This window comes from Malus domestica, chromosome 17, assembly GCF_042453785.1.
Source record: "Malus domestica chromosome 17, GDT2T_hap1".
Taxonomy (NCBI): Eukaryota; Viridiplantae; Streptophyta; class Magnoliopsida; order Rosales; family Rosaceae; genus Malus; species Malus domestica.
Window position 1 is genome coordinate 32656271 of NC_091677.1, and position 14538 is coordinate 32670808.

Consider the following 14538-nt stretch of genomic DNA (forward strand, 5'->3'; position numbering starts at 1 on the left):
GGCTGCTTTCAAGGCTTGTGTCTTTTAGGTCGTGGCCTGCTCAATTTGGGCTAGCTTCCTTGTGGCACGGGCTAGGGCATGTTGTTGCGAGGTGGCCTACTCATGTGAGCAATGGGATCGCCGAGGGTTACTACCGTGGCTGCTACCACAGTGGTTGTCACAGTAGTGCCTCGTGAGGGTGATGTCACTCCACTCGTAATCTTGAGCCTCGTAGATCGTTGTGGTCCAAAATCTTGAACGTTGGAAGTTCCATTCGTTGTGGTTTCCGAATCTCTATTCATTATACTTTTCTTTTATGTTTATTCAAAGAATTTTATAAAAAATTCTAGGAATAAGAATGTACAAAAAATCTACAAATGAACGAGAAATTAGAAATGTTGAATACGAGAGTCTTCTTCGAGCTTGTGAATCAAACTCTTAATGAAACCACCAATTTGTGGATGCAAATTTCCACCTTCTCCTTCTTGGACGAAAATGCATTTGCAAAACAATTAACACCTTAGGTCAAAGCCAAGAGCCTCACACACTCACGATGAATGGGGGAGCTTTGGCCGAAGAACCTCCGATACCAAAGTTAGAATTTGAAAGAGAAAGTTTTTAGAGAAATTTGGTGAATTTTAGAAGAGAATTCGACTTAGGTTTTTGGGAGAAATGAGAGCTATTTATAGGGGTGTGGCCGACCCCGATTTGGAGAAAAGGGGTCCGGCCACTTATGGTGGTTTTTGGTGTAATTGCAAGATATTATGTCAAAATAATATCTTGCAATAAATTAGGAAATTAATTAGAAACATAATTAATTAATTAGGAAATTAATAAATTAATTTATGTAATTAATCATAATTTGAATGAATAATTGAGGGTTACCTTATGGGGAGGATTTGATGAAGATGGATGAAATATGTTTTGAATAAATACATATTTTGATCACTTTTGACCTTGATTGAGTTGAGATTGCCTGTTGCTTGCGCGTGGGAGTTTTGGTGTGGCTCGAGGGTAATTTTGTCCTTTGCACGCATTGGGGAATTCTGAAATTGTCGCCCGAACTTCGTTTCAGGCTCATAATACCCTATTGGAAATAGTGCGATGTCCCAGTTCAAACTCATTTATTTGCTGTGATGTATGAGGATTTTATCCATCCGATGTCGTTTACTTAGTCCAAAAACTCATTTTTAAGTTTTACAACAAAAAATAAACTTTCCATTTCACATCCAGATATTGTCGTTGTTTGTTCTAGATACTATCGAGTCTTTCCAAAGTTGAAATTTTAACTCAAACATTGTTCTTCAACACCAACAAGGATGTGCCCTCAACCCACGTGCATGATATATTAGTTGTCATTCGTATACATATGAGATGAAGAACATGGAAACTATGGGTCAAATTTGTGAATGCAAAGCCGAGAAGAGGGGTAGAGGGAGGTGAGTAACTACCTCCAATTCTGGAGATGAAATGAGAATCGAGGGACTGATACTTGCTCCTCAAGCATCATAGTTATATAAAAAGGGAGTTGAGATAGAGAACAATGTACACAATCTGAAACCATTGACTAGATAATGCCAATTCATCCTGATTGACGTGAGCATCGAAGTACTTTTTTTGCAGGTACACCACCACAACCACTCAAACAAAGCCACCCTAACAGCCTTTAGAGTTACATCTCGACGAGGGATTCGACAAGCGTGCAGATTACAATCAACGAACCTGTGAAGGTATTTCTTCGTGTAAGAAATTTCGGTCTTGTGGTGATAGAGTATTCAGAATAAAGCCCCATAGTAAAAACATTTAAGAATTAAACCCTTGTCATAAAGTTTGTTAGATTCAAGTCCAAAATTAAAAGTTTCGCTAACTCTTCGTTAAAAGTCTCAACATGCAGGCGATCAAAAATTTAACTTGGTGACGAAACTTTTAATTTTGAACGTAAATCCTAATGGACTTTATCATATGAGTTTATTTAATTTTAATTTTTTACCGTGAGGGTTATCTTATGAATACCCCGTCCCCGATTCACCATGAGGGGTTATTTCTCCAATTAACAAGAGTTGTTTCAAATGACCTGGCAACCGATCAATCCATTGGATTAGTTGGAGGATGCAGATTTCGTACCGGGCAAACAAGTGCAGAAGGCATAACTGCAGAGGAGCCGCATCCTTGACAAGAAAAAGAGCTCCGCGCAGTCTGAGTTCAAAGAAAACGTCTTCAGTTGCAGAGAGTAGGGTTTTGTAAGGCAGCCATTTCTAGGGTTAGGGTTTTGCAGAATCTGTGAGAAAGAAAGAGTAGTGAAAGAAGAAGAAAAGAGTTCAAAATGCAGCCCTACGGAATACAATCGATGCTGAAGGAGGGCCACAAGCACCTCTCCGGTTTGGACGAGGCGGTGGTGAAGAACATCGATGCCTGCAAGCAACTCTCCACCATCACCAGAACTTCTCTCGGTCCCAATGGTATTCCTTTTCTTACTCTACTGACTACAAATCACAGACCCTTTTGGTGGATCTCTTTAGTGGATCCGATACTTGCAAGCATACTTTTTAATTTTAATTTTTGAATTATTTGTCCACTTTTTCACTAATCAGGTATGAATAAGATGGTAATCAATCACTTGGACAAGCTATTTGTGACAAATGATGCCGCCACCATTGTCAATGAACTGGAGGTTCAGCATCCTGCTGCCAAGATTTTGGTTTTGGCAGGCAGGGCTCAGCAGGAAGAAATCGGCGACGGCGCTAATCTCACCATTTCTTTTGCCGGGGAGCTCCTTCAAAACGCAGAGGAGCTTATCAGGATGGGTCTGCACCCGAGTGAGATCATTAGTGGATACAACAAAGCCATAAAAAAGGTTTTTCAATCCCCCTTTCTGATTTTTATCTGTTATTAGAATTTCTAATGTTCTGAGTTTTGTTCCATTTTTTTGAATATTTCAGACGCTTGAAGTCTTAGATGAACTGGTTGAGGAAGGTTCCGAGATTATGGACGTGCGCAACAAAGAACAAGTGGTTTCTAGAATGAGAGCTGCTGTTGCCAGCAAGCAATTTGGCCAAGAAGATATCTTGTCCTCACTTGTTGCCGATGTAATTATTACTTGTTTCCCCTTTTGTAATATTGGTTAATTTCTATGTCAGCTACTCAGTTATTTTGAAGCCAAGGAAAGAAGTATAGCATGTCACTGTTTGTTAGCAAGTTCTAATGGTAAACATTTTTATTGGATGATACAGGCATGTATACAAGTATGCCCCAAGAACCCAGCAAACTTCAATGTGGATAATGTACGTGTTGCAAAGATTGCAGGAGGGGGTTTGCATAATTGTACAGTAGTTCGAGGTATGGTGTTGAAAACTGATGCTGTGGGGAGTATAAAGCGAATTGAGAAGGCCAAGGTTAGCAATCTTTTACACATCTGCTTTTGAACTTTTGCATAAGATATACATGATATACCCTTATATGATGAGTTTCATTTCTCATGGTCCATTAAAAACTTTGTCAGATTTACTCTTGTCTTTTTAGCACCATTTTGGGAGTTTTCACTATCCGTTAACTCTGGATTTTGATATAAAGGCACAAATTACTGGTATTGTGAGGACGCTATACTGAGGATCTCATATCAAATTTGGAACAGCTTGTAAATGATGGACGAAACATCATTGAAACTTTCAGCATGAAATATTGGGTATAGGGAAGAAGCAACTCAATAATTATAAGAAAATGAGCATGATTTTCATATCTTTTCGTTACCATAAATGTCCTTGAAGGTAGTTTATGTTGGTCAAGGGCAGTTGCCAAATGGAATTGCTATTTGCTTGTGATAGTCAGCATGGTTGAAGATACTTTTGAAAAATCTATGGAAATTGTGGGTTTGTTGAATGATTATGATGTAAAATTGATGATTCAACGCAAATACCCATTAGAATAAGTAGGTGTTGGTCTGGTGTGAACTTACACACTGCCTTCTTCCCTATTTTTCATACTTCAAACTTTTGGAATCAGGAAAAATGTTGGCCTGGTTTGTTGGGTACCAGAGAAAATGGTGTTCTTTTTATTTTATTAATTGTGGTGATTAGGGCTTCTGATTTCATGTTATTACATTGATAACACTAATTTTTGGCATATTGCATTCAATAATATGCTATGCTCAAGATTTGCAGCAGCCTTCTTGTCATAACATGTTCTTCTTCATGTATTGAAGTTCAGAAAATGCACCACACGTTGACTATTTGGAATTTAGTTTTCTATCTTCACGTATATCTGCTAACAGTTTGCTTGTTTTCGTAAGCTAGTAACATAAGTGTGTGTTTGTATTGGCGATTTGAATAATATTATTAACTTTATAGTGCTTTGGTGCCGTTGAACTTTTGAATCTTCTTCAATTGTAGTTTATAATACTTTATGCTTGATCATACCTGTTTTCTGTATTGTGATCGCTATCTCTTATTATAAAACCCTTTACCTTTACGCGGTCTAAATATATGCTTGAAAGGTTCAAGTTTATGAGCTTGTATATTCTGTTAAACCTTTTCAGGTTGCTGTGTTTGCGGGTGGAGTTGATACCTCTGCAACTGAGACGAAGGGAACTGTTCTAATTCATACTGCTGACCAGGTATGTTTGTGTGTGTTTGTTGTTCTGGAGGAATGGGAGATTGTTTGTAATTCTATGTAGCAAAAGTTCGAATTTTCTTTTTATGTTGCAACCAAAAAACTTAGTTTATATGTGCAATTGATCCCATAAAGGTCATGTTTGGTGGCAGTTTCTTGAATACTTAGTTTATATGTGCAACTAGTTAAGTTCTTCTTCGTATGCATATGGTTCACAAGGTTTAATTTATTTCTATTGTGCTTGTACATGATTGGAACACTCTGTACTCTTCTTGAAGTGGTCCTTGTTATTTCTTTTTAATCTCCCCTAGTTTGTCTTTTGGTTAAAGGGCTGTACATGAAGAAGTGATGATTTCTTCTAATGTGTTTTACCAGTTTCTGCGATTTCACTTTACTACTATATCTAAGTCTGTTTTACTTTCATTTTGGAAAAGTTTCACAAAATATAGTTTCTATCCCTTTGTACATCTTAACAGAATGTATTGGACCTCTTGGTGTTTTAATATGCTTGCCTTTAGGTCCATAGTACTTGAGCTGGTGTCAGTTTATTGCAGCTAATTTTTTTTTGGTATTTCTTAAAATGTTTTGATCTATTTTCTCCTGGGTATTAGCAAAATATCTGTATCTGTTTCTGTAGTTGGTATTTTAAAGTTGTGTGCCTTTTGTCTTCCATTGTTTGCAAAGTTAGGTTTAAGGTGGTTGATATCTCATTAACTATGATTTTCTTGGTCATTATGTAGCTTGAAAATTATGCAAAAACTGAAGAAGCTAAAATTGAGGAGCTCATTAAAGCAGTTGCAGATTCTGGTGCCAAGGTAATTGTGAGTGGAGCAGCAGTTGGAGAGATGGCACTACATTTCTGTGAGCGGTACAAGTAAGTATCAACATCTTGTCATATTTTTTTTTTATCCTTTCCAACCGTTGCAGCATAAACTGATACTTGTGTCCGTAGAATCAGATAAACCCTTCAATACCCATCTTAAGGTATTCAAATCTCTTTAAGAGATCTTTGAGCTCTTTTTCTGTTTTAACTTGTTATTTCTTGATTCCAGGCTCATGGTGCTGAAAATCAGTTCAAAATTTGAATTGAGACGATTTTGCCGTACAACTGGTGCTGTTGCCATGGTAATCTCACGAGAATCTGATTTGTGAGAACCTTATTGAATGTTTCTTAATTATGAGAATCTTACAAAGTATTTTTGCAACAGTTGAAGCTTAGCCAACCTAACCCAGATGATCTGGGATATGCTGACTCTGTCGCGGTTGAGGAAATTGCCGGTGTTAGGGTATGCTGAAAAGATGTTTCCTTAGACCTAGTACTGTATCAAAATTATCTTGTTCTCGGTTATTTTCTTTTTCATCTTCTTGATACATCTAACGATTTTTTATGTAGGTCACTGTTGTGAAGAATGAAGAAGGTGGGAATTCAGTAGCTACTGTGGTTCTACGGGCAAGTACTGATAGTATATTAGATGACCTTGAAAGAGCAGTTGATGATGGAGTGAACACATACAAGGTAATTTATGTGGAGCATTAAGAGTTTTCTGTGTTGTTTGGCTGGCTTGTTTTAGCAATCACTGGAGGCATATTGTTCTCTGGAACTCTTGAAGTTGTTCTGTATTCAGGTGTCCAAACCATTGAAAGTAATTTCTTGCTTTCCTAATGCATTTCATTGTCAGGCCATGTGCAAGGATAGCCGCATTGTTCCTGGAGCTGCTGCTACTGAAATTGAGTTAGCTAGAAGAGTGAAGGAATTCTCTTTTAAAGAAACAGGGTAAATTGTCTCTGTTTTTGAATTATTTTAGTTCAACTGAATTACATAATACACATGGAGATTTCTGCTCGTCAGACAAAAATGACCAACAATAAGTAATGATTTAATCCTCAAATGAGGTGGAATTAGCTAGTCAAAGGTTAAAACGTAGACCGTTTCTAGAATTTAAGTCACTGTTTCTGGAATTTAAGTCATTGTTTATGGATTTTGGTTCTTTTCTTTCCAGATACAGTGTTTGTTTGTGCATAGACAAAACAAACACCGTATCTGATTTTTTTTTTCCAGAAACAGTTTTATGTTTTGGTTTTGTTTTGTTTTTTTTTTTTTTCAGACACTTTTTCGCCAGTTTCTGTCATTAAACTTCTTTGAACTTGTTTCGGCAGCTTTGTTCCGATGAATGCTTCCTTTTTCGCAGTTTTAAATGATCCAACCAAATTAACACGTAAAGGAAATATGACTAGCAGCAAAAGCAAAACAAAAGAAAAAAAACAGATATGTCATGGATGTTCTGGTCCAAAAACGGTGTGGTTTAGAAATCATGAATTTTGATATGATTCGTTTAGATTTTTTAGGGTGATCTGCAATATTGGATTTGTAATTTGCTTGTAACGTTGTCCCTGACAGCATAAAATAGAATCTGGGCGTGAGAGAAATAAGTAACACACTAAAGAAACACTGGTTTTGCAGATTGGATCAGTATGCTATAGCAAAATTTGCCGAAAGTTTTGAGATGGTGCCTAAAACTCTGGCTGAGAATGCTGGGAAGAATGCAATGGAGATCATATCTTCTCTCTATGCTGAACATGCATCAGGAAATACGAAAGCGGGCATTGACTTAGAGGAAGGCCGTTGCAAAGATGTGTCGACTATTAATGTTTGGGACCTCCACATAACTAAGTAAGCTTTCTTTGTCATCTTTCAAGTCAAGTTTTTATGGGAACGGATTTCATTGTGTATTGTTACAACTTACAACTGTGATGCTTGATGCGATTTTGTTCATGAAGATTAAGTTTTGTGCATTAAATTTTGGGTCTAGAATTTGTTTGTAGAGGACACTTTGAATTTCCATGCCCTTTTTGGTGGTTTTGAAATTGAATAGTCAATGAGTTCCTTCTGCATCTGTAGTTGTTCATCAGTTTAGGTTCACTTGTTGGCCAATTACTCCTTACACAAGGGAATATTTGTAATTGTAGATCTTTTATTTGATTCATTGAAATCAAAATTATTTGTTGAACCACTAGATTTTTCGGTAAACTCTTGCCCAATGTTGTTTTTCTTTATATGTGATATTAGGCGTCCATATTTCGTCTTGGGATTTTATTCTTTCTTTTTTGGCCTGACCTTTCTTGTGATGTTTGTTACAGGTTCTTTGCTCTCAAGTATGCTGTGGATGCTGCCTGCACTGTCCTAAGAGTAGATCAAGTAAGTAATTAGTAACCATTGGTCAATGCTTTTTTTGGTCCCTAAGTGTATCGTTACCAATATATCTTCTCGTAAGGATGCCCACCTTATCGCAACTATTGCATATAAATTGACGGCTGCTTTCAAATATTTCGCTCATTATGATTACCTTAATAAATATAAGTAATGGTAGTAAGATAAAAAAAGGCGGCAGCTGATATTTTTTTTGACAATGCCTTGACCGTGTTGCAGATTATAATGGCAAAACCAGCAGGTGGCCCAAGTAAGAGAGATCAGCCTGCAGGGATGGATGAGGATTAACTTGTTTTGTGTCACAAAACAAGTTTTGTGCCACAACTAACTATCTCGCTTGTATTTTAGGATACGAGGACAGTTGAAAAGCGTGTTTGGTTTCTCGAGTTTTTGTTCTAGCTGGTCCTCGAGTTTTTGTGGTCTTGGCTGGTCCTTGAGGTTTTGTCGAAAGCTTTTGTTTTCGTATGTGCCCCTGCTAGACACTAATGGATTGGAATTATATAAATTCTCCTTCTATGACTGCAGATTATGTTTCTTCAATTCGTTCTTTCCTCTAGCCTTTGTTCAATGATACTTCCCCGGTGCAGTTTTCGTCTTTGTATTTGCTTGCCATCTTCTCTTTAGCTGTTCAAATGTTTATGTGGTCCTCTTTGTTTCTCAAAGTTGCTGTAATTCTGGTGTCGGTTTCTCCGATTGTCCTTTTTATTGTTCTTGTGAGAAAGTTTTTCCGGCCAAAAACTACACCCGAGGTCGAGCGTTTGAATCTCTCTCTTTCCCAATATCGTCTGTTTTGGTGGCTAAAAGAAAAACTCGGTTAAAAAAGGATTAGAACCCAAGGTTTACCATTCACCCACTCCCCTTTGCTCGAGCGGTTGAGCTTAATCCGAAATTTACTTGAGCAAAATTTTCTGTTCACCCTCCCTCATGCTGGTACGGTGGTGTTTTGATCTATTAACACAAAGTCATATGAAGTGAGATTAGCAAATTGTATTATATTATTTGATCGAGACGTCACTGTGAGAGTGTATGTATATAGTTCATCTAAGTTTCCTCTTTTAAAGGGAGAACCTAAGAGGGTTATTGGGCATTTTTAGTGTAAATTTACATCAAAAGAGGGTGCAACATTGCTCTTTTTTTTTTTTTTGAAATGCAAATAGCATTAAAGTGAGAAAGGTAAAATGCCTTGAAATGGGCATTGTTAGTATCTTGTTTGCCGGAAAGCTATTTAATAGTAAAATATTATCTTCGAAGGATGTTAATTTTTTACATTTTTAAAACCATCTCTAATTCTGAGCCTAAAATATAAAATTTTTAGCATAGAAAATTTAGGTTTTAACTCAGAAATAGCTTTTTTGCTCCAACCCTTCTGGCCTAGAATTTTAGCCCCAGATTATTAAATAATGAATTTAGACTATTTTTTAAAATTAACTTTAAAAAAAATTATGTAGACTATCATAAATTAATTTTATGAACATTTTAACAAAAAATATTTAAATTCCGATAAATATTGAAAAATCACTAAATCGATACATGAAACTCATGAAACACTATGGAAGAATATGAAAATCATGATAGGGATGTATAAACACAAAATATATGAAACACACAAGACACACAAAACACAAAACACATATGAAACATATACAAAACACATGATAGAGCCACAAACCTTCAATCATCCTCTATATAAGAATATGTTGAATATCTAACCATCACACAACATATTCACCAATCTTCCAACTTTCAAAGTGTTTTTGTTTCCTCAAAATCATTAATATCTCATCAATGAACGATAGAAGAAGGCGTAGCTTGACAATGCAGATGTCACAATACCAAGCAAGTGTTGAAATTGCGGATGCAGAAATGATTAACGAAGAAGCCGAATTGGTATACTCACTTATGCAATATGCGCACCATGCCGAATTTAGCTACCATGATTCTGTCAAGATGCGTTCATTTGTAAGTTCTGTTAGTAAATGAGAAATATAAATGTGATTTTTATGTCTCAATTTTGTATTTGTTGGTGAAAATACTCTAATATAATTATACTAAATTAAAATATAGGGAATAGTTATTGGTACTTTAAAAATTTTGTTTTGCACTTTAAACTTTTTATAATTAGAAAGAACAATACTGTAATAATAGTCTCCAAAACATTTAGACACGTATAAATCGGTTATTTTTTTTAAAACAAAAATGGGTACTTATTTGTAAGAAAAAAAAAGTCCTGAAGTGCCAAAGTAGGAGATCTGACTGAAAAACCTCAACCCCAACATAAAGTCTCAAGCTCTTCTCCTCGCCTTCCCTTTCCCCCCTTGAACCAACCATCAATGTCCGACCGAAGCTCCGCCGCTGGCGACGGCGATCCTAAGGACGACTCCATCGCCAAGACTGCCGGCTTAGTGGTGTTCTCCGGCATCGCTATGAGCATTCTCAAAGCTCTAAACCCTTTTAACAAAAGCGGAAATGAAGAAACTCCTCCACTCTCCGAGTCAACTCAGCCCATTCAGCCTCCATCGCAGCCGCCTCTCCCTTCCCAGCAACAGCAACCCATCACTGCCGAGGAACCACACCCTCCTCTTCCGGTACGCGCAAGTTTTGATTTGACGATTTGGGGTCACCCATTTCCTTGTTTGTTTCGACTTGTTTGTGAATTTTTGAATTTTTATTGTTATTTGAGTGATCAAATCATGTGTACATTTTAGAAAGAAAAAAAAAAAACCCTTTACTTGTATTCTGATTTAGTTTTGGAGAAAATTTTCAGTGTGTATTTTATCGTTTTATCGGGCCGTGTTCTGGCACACTGCAAAATCGACATTGATTTGATTTGTGGATGTTATTGCAGAAATCCATTACCAGCAAGGACCAAAATGCACGGGAGACGCCGAAGTCATCGCATAAAACGATAGAGATCGAGAAAGGAGACACTCTTTGGGGACTCTCTAGAGAACATGGGGTAAGCTTTTCAACTATTTTAACCGTCTTTGTATTGCACATGTGTCTACATTTTTCTTGGAGAATTGGCATCCATGAAGTAGTTCTTTTGGCGTCGAATTGCGGCCTGCTAAGTTTATGATTTTAAACCATATCCATATGCTTTGGGAGATATATGTTGAAGAGATGTTGAAAACACCTTTAACTTGCACATTGTGAATCTGTTTTTTCGAACAATAATCATACAAACAAGACGCAACCCCTGGAAAAAGAAAACAGCTGTGAAATTTTCGACGGACTTTGAAACATGTACTTTGTATCTCGATGACTACGTGTCTGTAAAGTTCCTGCCCTTTTGTCCTTGAATGTTCGGGAAATTCTAGGCCATGTTTTGAAAACCTTGAAATTTGTCACTTGCAAAGAAGTGGCTCGTTCGTGACTGAACTAAGCTTGATCCAACTAACCGGCTCAAAGGATTTGAATGTTACTTGGTTACTAGAGCAACATATAACATTTGATCAACGGATTTGAATGTTGGTTACCAGAGCAACATATGACATTTGAATTTGATTTACTTCATTCTGAAATGCTTGAGTGCTTCCGCTCGAGAAACGATTGAAGGTTAAGACAATCTGCATCTCTCGTTGCTCATTGCACAAGGCCTACTTCAATTGAATCGCAGCAATATGACTAGTTAGTTATATTTATTTTGGTAATCTTGGTTTGCTTTTCAATTGATGTATACATTGTCTTTTCATGCACGTCTCATATTAGGTATCCATTGATGCGATCAAAGAGGCGAACGGTCTTACAGGAGACACGATCTATGCTGGCAAGAAGCTTATCATTCCATGAACACATATGGTCCCTGTCGTCCTATAAACTGGTTTGGAGAAATGTTAGGCAATCAAATGCAGTCGCTTTTGCCTCCCTTACATCCTTTGTAGTTTCAAGAAAGGTTGGCAATCAAATGCAGTCGCTTTTGTCTGCCTTCATCCTTTGGAGTTTTGAATCGTATTTCTTTGGATTTTTGATATGGGGTGGTGTAAGCTAGTTACGAGACAATTTTATCAGAAATCTTTACTTTGATCCTGTGAATTCTCTGGATTCAATTTGTTCCGTTTGTTTCATTACCTGAAGTTGAGAAGTAAATTTATACTTTTGACTCTTTTAAATCGAACAAATTTTCAAGCAGATAAATACACAACTTGTTTCGACACAAACAAGAAGCTTACGACAAGCGTGCAGCAAAGAAACCGAAGTTCCGGGCAACTCAAGATCTAATGGTATATAGTAACTACAAAAATTTTGGAGGTACATCCAGAAGCTTATCATTCGAAAAACAAATTAACATACTCTGTTCCAAACCTTGACTCAAGCTTTGACAAAACTGAAATTTAACAGAAGCTGGTCATAGAGACCGAACAAACTAATTCGACAAAAGTTGGGGCCTAAGCTGTGAGCTGCTGCGACTTGTTAAGAATCACACCCTCATACTTGACCTGGAACCATTTCATGGCATCATCCTTTGTGACTCTGTGCCGGATCCCCACGCGAGATTTGCACCTGCGACGACGACCCACACGGTAACCTGGACGCTCCAAAACAATGTAGAAATCCATTCCATAGATACCAGTAGAAGGATCGTACCTGAAAGAAAGATGATAAATAACAAGAATGAATAAACAATGCATTGAGCAAGAACATCAGATAAATAAGACAGGAAAAGCAACAAAAGAGTCCAAATAACAATCAAATTGACCCAAAGTTTCTATAACTGCTTCCAGGACGGAATACAAAACAAACTAAGAACTGCTTCCTAAGAGTCACTGTAAAATTATAGGACAATCCTAACTAGCAAATACACTACTATGCATGCAAAACGCCTGTACATGGTAGACGGAAATTACATATCATCTACAAAATTCAGCTATTACGGTCTCCAGCAAAATCACGAATCCATTTATTCTAGAAAATAAAGCAGCTTACTTGATTCCCAAATCAATGTGCTCCTGGATGCCAAATCCAAAACAACCAGTGTCACTGAAGTTCCTTCGTAGCAACTCATATTCCTTGACCTTCAATCCACTCTCCAAAAGTTGCATCGCCTTGTCGCCCCTCACGGTAACATAACAGGCAATCTTCTCATTACGCCTGATACCAAAGGATCGAACAGTGTACCTCGCTATATATTGCAAATGAGAGAATCACATTAGTATACGGTATAACACAGATGAAAACATATACAACAAATACTCATAAACCAAATGAAAAATTACTATCCAATAAAAGGAAAATTCCAAAAATTCATACATTCACACTACTTAGTTCCAGAAAGTAATTACAGAAGAGGCTGGTCTATCAGCAAAAACCTTTTTACTAGAAAATTTAACCAGAGTTAACAACGTCAATCCGCTAGACTCAACGTCAATCTGCTAGACTCCTTAACAACTAAGTCATTAGCCAAGACCTTAAACATATCTAACTAGAAGGGCTAAAAGCACGAAAACAGAACAAAGTCCACACTCAATTCAACTTTTGGGCTCTTGGAGTATTATAGACAAAATTCCTCAACCGTTGAAGCAATAAGAAGGTAAAATATAGGCAAATTGATGAAACACAAAGGAAAAGATCATATGCAAACACCGCCCCATGATACAGATAAAATCAGAAAACTCTTAATGCACTCAAACTCATAGTCAATTTATGATTCCGAAAACAAATAACAAAAGAAGTAGTCAACATAGTGAAACATAAACCCAAGATTTTGATTTCACTTCCAATGAGAACCCATGAAAAGCAAACTAATTTGTAGCAGCAGACAGATGAAATAATGCAAAAAAAGAATTACCAATAAAAATCCAAACAACAACAACAAAGCTTTTTCCCACTAAATGGGGTCGGCTATATGAATCTTATAATGCCATTGGGCTCGGTTATGTGTCACGTCTTCCGATAGATCCAAGTACTCTAAGTCACCAATAAAAATCCAAACGGGTAAAAAAAATTATTACCTTTGGAGAAAACGGGTGTTTGGCCACTGAGTTGCTCCAACACCTTCAAACAAAAAACAATTAAATCAAACAGAAAACAAAAATTCCTCTACAGGCTCTACTATAAGATAGCATTACAGAATTTGTGTGAGATGGGATGGGAGGTGAGGATAGCAATGGGGAGTACCTTGGCGGCTCTCGTGAGTCTATCTCCGCTCTCACCGACGGAGATGTTGAGCACCAGCTTCTGGACCTTGATCTCCCTCATGGGGTTCGCTAACTTCTTCTCTTCAGCCTGCATTTCCCACACCCCACAAAATCCAATTCAAAACCATTACCAAACTTGATTAACATACACCCAAATGCAGAAATTAAACATTGAAATCGATGAGAGAGAGAGAGAGAGAGAGACCATTTGGGATTGGTGGGTGGCAGCCGCAGTAGGGGTCTGGTACGAAGAGTGAGAGAGAAGCAAGAACCCTAATATGACCAGAGCTCCAGTGTATGAGGAGCTAGGGTTTTAGGAGACACAAGCACCCCTCTTAGACTTTCAAAATTACAGTTTTGCTTCTATATTTTAGGGCTTGGGTAGCTTCGCACTGGCCCGCCCGTGGAGAATATCGTCACATGAATCACTCATTTCTACTTACCATATTTGTCGAATTGCTTCCAAAATTTGTATGTTACAGTTAATTTTCTTCTTGAATTTTAATTTTAATCTATTAATTTTAAATTTTTTATAATTAGCATATTTTCCTTTTAAATTTTAATTTTGCCAATTATTTTCTGAATTTTTATAAATAATTAATTTTTTAAGAA

The 14538-nt window shown here is 37.1% G+C and overlaps 3 protein-coding genes across 5 annotated transcripts; 2 read left to right on the plus strand and 1 right to left on the minus strand.

Moving 5' to 3' along the window:
• The first annotated feature begins 2050 nt into the window (after positions 1-2050).
• On the plus strand, positions 2051-8332 carry LOC103405850 (T-complex protein 1 subunit theta). The gene is made up of 13 exons (XM_029097274.2): positions 2051-2438; positions 2571-2833; positions 2919-3065; positions 3210-3371; positions 4511-4588; positions 5325-5458; positions 5637-5709; positions 5793-5870; positions 5978-6100; positions 6264-6358; positions 7046-7255; positions 7723-7780; positions 8012-8332. Exons 1-13 carry the CDS (start codon positions 2303-2305, stop codon positions 8078-8080), a joined length of 1626 nt encoding a protein of 541 aa, XP_028953107.1. The 5' UTR covers positions 2051-2302; the 3' UTR covers positions 8081-8332.
• A 1174-nt stretch (positions 8333-9506) lies between these two features.
• On the plus strand, positions 9507-11824 carry LOC103426199 (uncharacterized). Of its 2 annotated transcripts, XM_070816982.1 has the most exons (4): positions 9507-10377; positions 10638-10748; positions 11501-11624; positions 11685-11824. In XM_070816982.1, the coding sequence occupies exons 1-3, from the start codon at positions 10123-10125 to the stop codon at positions 11579-11581; spliced, it is 447 nt and encodes a 148-aa protein (XP_070673083.1). In that variant the 5' UTR covers positions 9507-10122; the 3' UTR covers positions 11582-11624; positions 11685-11824. The 2 variants fall into 2 exon arrangements, with proteins under 2 accessions (XP_070673083.1, XP_008362516.2); XM_008364294.4 differs by having other exon boundaries at positions 9513-10377; positions 11501-11824.
• A 164-nt stretch (positions 11825-11988) lies between these two features.
• LOC103426200 (large ribosomal subunit protein uL5) lies at positions 11989-14356 on the minus strand. Of its 2 annotated transcripts, XM_008364296.4 has the most exons (5): positions 14132-14356; positions 13907-14014; positions 13741-13783; positions 12716-12911; positions 11989-12376 (listed from the first exon to the last, which is right to left on the minus strand). In XM_008364296.4, exons 1-5 carry the CDS (start codon positions 14132-14134, stop codon positions 12178-12180), a joined length of 549 nt encoding a protein of 182 aa, XP_008362518.2. In that variant the 5' UTR covers positions 14135-14356; the 3' UTR covers positions 11989-12177. The 2 variants fall into 2 exon arrangements, with proteins under 2 accessions (XP_008362518.2, XP_008362517.2); XM_008364295.2 differs by lacking the exon at positions 14132-14356 and having other exon boundaries at positions 13907-14020.
• Positions 14357-14538: the final 182 nt, after the last annotated feature.